At 38.1% G+C, this 5,288-nt stretch overlaps 1 protein-coding gene across 2 annotated transcripts; it reads left to right on the forward strand.

Moving 5' to 3' along the window:
* Positions 1-202: 202 nt before the first annotated feature.
* Positions 203-2,683, forward strand: LOC149196809 (uncharacterized). 2 transcript variants are annotated; one of them, XM_089403796.1, is made up of 6 exons: positions 203-482; positions 674-1,269; positions 1,415-1,601; positions 1,831-1,895; positions 2,019-2,229; positions 2,410-2,683. In XM_089403796.1, the coding sequence occupies exons 1-6, from the start codon at positions 414-416 to the stop codon at positions 2,644-2,646; spliced, it is 1,365 nt and encodes a 454-aa protein (XP_089259922.1). In that variant the 5' UTR covers positions 203-413; the 3' UTR covers positions 2,647-2,683. The 2 variants fall into 2 exon arrangements, with proteins under 2 accessions (XP_089259922.1, XP_089259921.1); XM_089403795.1 differs by having other exon boundaries at positions 204-482; positions 2,308-2,683.
* The last annotated feature ends 2,605 nt before the right edge of the window (positions 2,684-5,288 follow it).

The following is a 5,288-nucleotide window of genomic DNA, read 5'->3' on the forward strand; positions in this document are numbered from 1 at the left end:
AAATCGTGTTACATAAAGCAACCACGTTTGAAGAAAACGACTTTGAATATTACGTGCCATGACATTTCCATGAAATGATGTAACTGCTCTGGGCAAGTTGATGTCATGCTCGCCACAACTTTCACTTGTTTGGATTTCAACGCGAGAACAACTTAGAATATGGCGACGATAACTATGAATTTTTTCTCGAGACATGACTCTCGAAAACAATTGAATGTTCTTCGTGTCTTGCTCTCTGTTTTTCCTCATAAATTTCTGTGGATATCATGCATCCAACAAAGACTTTTGACTTTAATTCATTCACATGTCTGCGTTCTCTTTTTTATTGTGCTTCAGTGGTCGGCCCAATTCGGAAGACTGAAATAATTAGAACGCTGAGTTAGACTGCAATTGAGAAGATAAGTTGGAGAAAGATGAGAGGCCGAAGCCATTTATGTGTTCTAGCATTCGTATTAACCTCTCTCTGTCTGCTTAACCGTTGGGTATGTATATGCTTTCAAATCTTTTAATGCCCTAAAATCCTCAGAATTAGCGTATTTGCAGTACAAAGAAGTATCAAATCTCTGACGTCCAAATCGTTTGGGATGGTCTGCCTTGAGGGTTTAAAGATATCTTGATTAGAGATTAACATACTAAATTGGGAATTTTTAATCTCTTTGCGCTATGAATGCAGACAGATGATCTGTGGGACGAGCAGGCGGTTGCAGCCAGAAATCTGTTTCGGGCGCCTCCGAGTACGACCGAGAAAACGAAGGGGGGCAACATCTGGCACAGAATAGCGAAGACCAAAGAAATCTTCAGGTGTTCATCCACTACCATGTGCTCTCCCTCATGGCTTCCCACGTTTAGCAATCCTAATCATAACAATCATGGCGATCTTGGAACCACGTTGGCTTCGGCGTCGTGCCCCTTTTATTTCAAGTGGATTCGTCACGACCTAAGGCCTTGGGCAAAGGCCGGAATCACGTTGGAGAACGTTGAGGCCGCCAGAAAATTCGCGTCGTTCAGGCTCATGATTATTCAAGGCAGGCTGTTTATCGAATCATACCGGAAATCTTTCCAGACGAGAGATCTGTTTACCATCTGGGCGTTTGCGCAGTTGCTGAAATTGTATCCTGGGATGCTTCCCGACCTGGACTTGATGTTCAATGCCAACGACACGCCCCTTATCAATGGCAAACACAACACCCTGCCTCCTCCTCTGTTTCGGTACTGTGGGAGCGAAGACACGTTGGATATTCCTTTCCCTGATTGGACTTTCTGGGGATGGTAACTCCAATGCATTTATTGTTCTTGCGTATCGAATATTGAGAATTATAGTTGCTTGGAAATGGACTTTGAACTATTTATCTTCAATAACCTACTCATGCCTTTCACATCCATAATCTCTGAGAATTATGGTTTTTTTTGGTAGGCCAGAAGTACATATTCCGCCATGGGAGGGGTTGGTGAAGGAGATATTGAATGGCAGCCGAAAAATAAAGTGGGTCGACAGAAACCCAACGGCATATTGGAGAGGCAATTCCCAGGTTTCCAAGGGGAGACAGAATCTGCTCAAGTGTAGCCACAGGCCCAATTGGAATGGTCGTCTTTACGCTCAGGTATTTGTGACAAAATTGAGGTGCCTTATAGCCTGGGGGCTCATCTTCCTAACAATGAAAAAGGAATGGTTGCTGAAACATTTTCATTTACACATTTCAAAACATGGGTATTACTTAACTAAGTTTGTAGGTTAATTAAAAAAATTAACAAGTTATTTCTTAAAGTTTTATCATAATTTTAATGTGATTGATTTTGAAATTTTATCAAATTCGGAATTAATATGTACAGGACTGGACTAAGGAATCCAAACAAGGCTTTCGTAACTCCAAACTCTGCGACCAATGTAAACACAGGTATCAATTTTTTCCCTCCTTTTAATTATGGAAGCTTAGCTACAGTCAGTTGAGCCACAGTGGAGTTCTGGGAGTTTTTGGGGCTCTTTGAATCTCTGTAATGATGAACAGTTGTTTTTTCAGATATAAAATATACATCGAAGGCAGCGCGTGGTCTGTGAGCCTTAAGTACATTCTGGCATGTGACTCGCCCACTCTTCTGGTAAAACCGAAATTTTATGACTTCTTTAGCCGAGGGCTTCTTCCCCTGCGGCATTACTGGCCTGTAAGAGACGATAAGGCGTGCGAGTCCATACAATTCGCTGTTGACTGGGGAAACAATCGCACAAATGAGGTAGTACTTTCACTGCATTTCTTAAAGTCAATTGAAGTGTTTGAATAGAGAAATTAACCGTAGAGGGTTTTTGTGCAGGCAATGGAAATTGGAAAGGCAGGGAGAGATTTTATTGTGAATGACCTCAAAATGTCAAATGTCTACGATTACATGTTCCATTCCCTGAATGCGTATGCGAAGCTGCTGAAATACAAGCCAAGTGTTACCAGAAATGCCGTGGAGTACTGTTCAGAGACAATTACTTGCTTTGCCAATGAAGTCGAGAAAGAGTATATGAAGAATTCAATGGTCAAAACTGCCAGTCAATCGCCGCCGTGTAAGATGGGGACGGCGGAATCGGATGGGAAAGCTGCCGCTGAATTCTTGGAAAGGAAGGCCGATGCAATGAAACATGTGAAACTGCTTGAAACGTTTTAAAATCCTTTGGATCGGAACATTCTTTTACAACAATTGATGGTGGGGGCTGTCGGTTGCCACGCTCCACACAAGGGTTCGATCCCGACGCTGCGTTTAGCATATATTTGATGTAATGGGGTTGTCTTTTTGTACATATGGTCTCGTTGTAGACGTATATGATGTAATATGATTGTAACATGCGGCTTCTTTATGGGATCCTTCCCCGAAAAAATAGTTTCCTCATTCAACTTTTTTTTATGTGTAATTAACACAACTACATGTGCTTGATTATATATTAATAATGTTATTCTTATTCTTATTATTTTTTATTTTTAAATGAAGATATTAACCATTTCCATTATGGGCTGGGTTTGTTAATTAAGTATTATTAAATATTTTTGATATTTTAATATGATTTACCACGGGTTATTATAGGTTTAATTTTGGTTAATTAAAATTGATTTTCTTTAATTATGGTAAGTTGTGTTTGATTATAACTGATTTCAAATAATTATAATTTATTATGGTTGGTCATATTGGTTATGGATTGTTGATCATGGGTGTCCATGTTAATTGTTGTTGATTATAAACGACAACAAATGTACATGTTGACTATGATTGATTATGGTTGACTAGCCATGGTTGTTATTATTGACTTTGGTTTTATCATAGTTCACCATGGTCATTTATGATTGAACATGGTTGACTATGGTCATGTTGATTGTATCAATCAAATTTATCTTGAGTGGTTGGGAGGAATGATTGAGACTCTCCCCACCCACATTCAATTCCCATAGATGACACGATGAGCTTTGATGTAATGACTTCCAACATTGTTATTGAAAATTCTTCATATATAATGTAAAGATATTAAAAAAAAGGAACTATAGTGATCTCACATTGTGTTGTTAATCATGGTTGACTCATGTTGTGTTTGCATTGCAATGTGATATCCATCAAAAGTCACGTGACATTGTGATATTCCTAAAGGGTTATGTTGGATTGTAATGTTCCACAATTATTATGTCACATTGTAATATTCATCTTCATTATGTTACATTGAATTTCTATGTTTCTCAATAGTTATGTCACATTGTAATGTTAATAAAGGGTCAATTTCATCTTACATCATTTATCAAGGGTTATGTTTTTAGTGTAGTGTTCTTGAATGGTCATGATACATTATGATAATCATCTTAGTTTACCTTATATTAAACTATTATTTTCCCCATTGTTTATGTCACATTACTGCAGTCATCAAGGATTATGTCACACTTGTGATGTTTCTTAAAGGTTGTCATAATGCAATATTCACCTTGGTGGATGTGTTGAATTGTAGGTTTTTTGAAGGATTATGTCGCATTGTGATGTTCATGAAAAGATATGTTGAGTTGCAATGTTACTCAATGGTTATGTATTGTTGTGACATTTATCTTGGTAGACTTATGTTTGACCATGATTATGTCACATTGTAATGTCCATCTTCATTCTTTATGTTGAAGTACTATGCTCTTCAATAGTTACGCCACATTGTGATGTTCGTTAAGGATTATGTCATCTTTCTATATTCTTTATGGGATATGCTTCAATGTGATGTTCCTAGGCCTTTGAAAAATTTAATCAGTGAGAAAAACATCTAATTTCAGAATGGATACCAGAGAACAATAGACAAACATCAAACTTTATAATAATATTGAATCTATATGCAATAATATATTTAAAAAGCATGATCTATAAACCAAGAATTTATGAAATTTCATAATAACCATGATAGTAGAAACATGAATAACAAGCCCATCCAGAAAAAGCTTGCAACTTATTCTTATTGCAGAATATCTCACATTCAATGAACCAAAAAATATAAATTTCCCCAACCCTTCTAGCAAGCAAACGAAGGGTTGACCTTTCAGGTTCAACACTTCACCATCCTAGTTGATGAGTATAGGTCACCTACTATTATCTTGGGATTCATTCCCAACCCAACCTACCTAGTTAGAATGTAAGTGAATATGTATGCAAGTGTGTGGAAGGAGAACCTCATTTTTGTTCCAAATGAATAAATAAGAAAGCAATTAATGAATGAAAATGGGTGAACAATATTTGTCTTGAAAGAAAAAGAAATAGATGGGGGAAAAATTCTTAGATTTATGTGATTATGGTGTTGGGGGACCAAATACTTGGAGTAGGTATTTCATCCCTTTAAAATTCCCTAAACATGAGACTGAACACAAAGGAACAAACACAAGCACCCCTAGTCTCATAATAAGGTCACAAATGTAACTCTAATTCAACCATGTGCGAAGTCATCCCTATTGTCAAAAGAAGTCACAAATGTAACTTTGACCCAACCAAGTATACAATCATTGCTAATGTCAACAAACGGTTTCCACCTCCACAGCAGTGTCCGAGCTCTTCCCCTTTGACCACAGGAGAATATTTGCAGAAGCAGAAGTTCAGTCAACTGGCTGGAAGGAAGGTGTCACCTCGACCTTAGGAATGCCACCTACTGAGAGTACAACATCGATGCTAGGACTGGACCCACTAACTGGAAGACACCTAGATACTAGTTGGTAGGGAGAAAGGACTGGCCCGTACCTACCTGCTCTCCCTATAAAGATCACAGTCCCCCCGAACCCTAGTATCACCCCAGCCACACCACAGTT

This window comes from Pinus tabuliformis, chromosome 2_2 (assembly GCF_031772625.1).
Source record: "Pinus tabuliformis cultivar Carrire ecotype Pingquan chromosome 2_2, CPIR1, whole genome shotgun sequence".
Taxonomy (NCBI): Eukaryota; Viridiplantae; Streptophyta; class Pinopsida; order Pinales; family Pinaceae; genus Pinus; species Pinus tabuliformis.

What these genes read in the sequence shown, in the direction of transcription:
- LOC149196809 (XM_089403795.1), top strand. Translation starts at nt 414, where the DNA reads ATGAGAGGCCGAAGCCATTTATGTGTTCTAGCATTCGTATTAACCTCT. An exon ending in GATTGGACTTTCTGGGGATG is followed by an intron (nt 1,270 to 1,414) that starts GTAACTCCAATG and finishes TTTTTTTGGTAG; the next exon opens with GCCAGAAGTACATATTCCGC. An exon ending in ATGGTCGTCTTTACGCTCAG is followed by an intron (nt 1,602 to 1,830) that starts GTATTTGTGACA and finishes TAATATGTACAG; the next exon opens with GACTGGACTAAGGAATCCAA.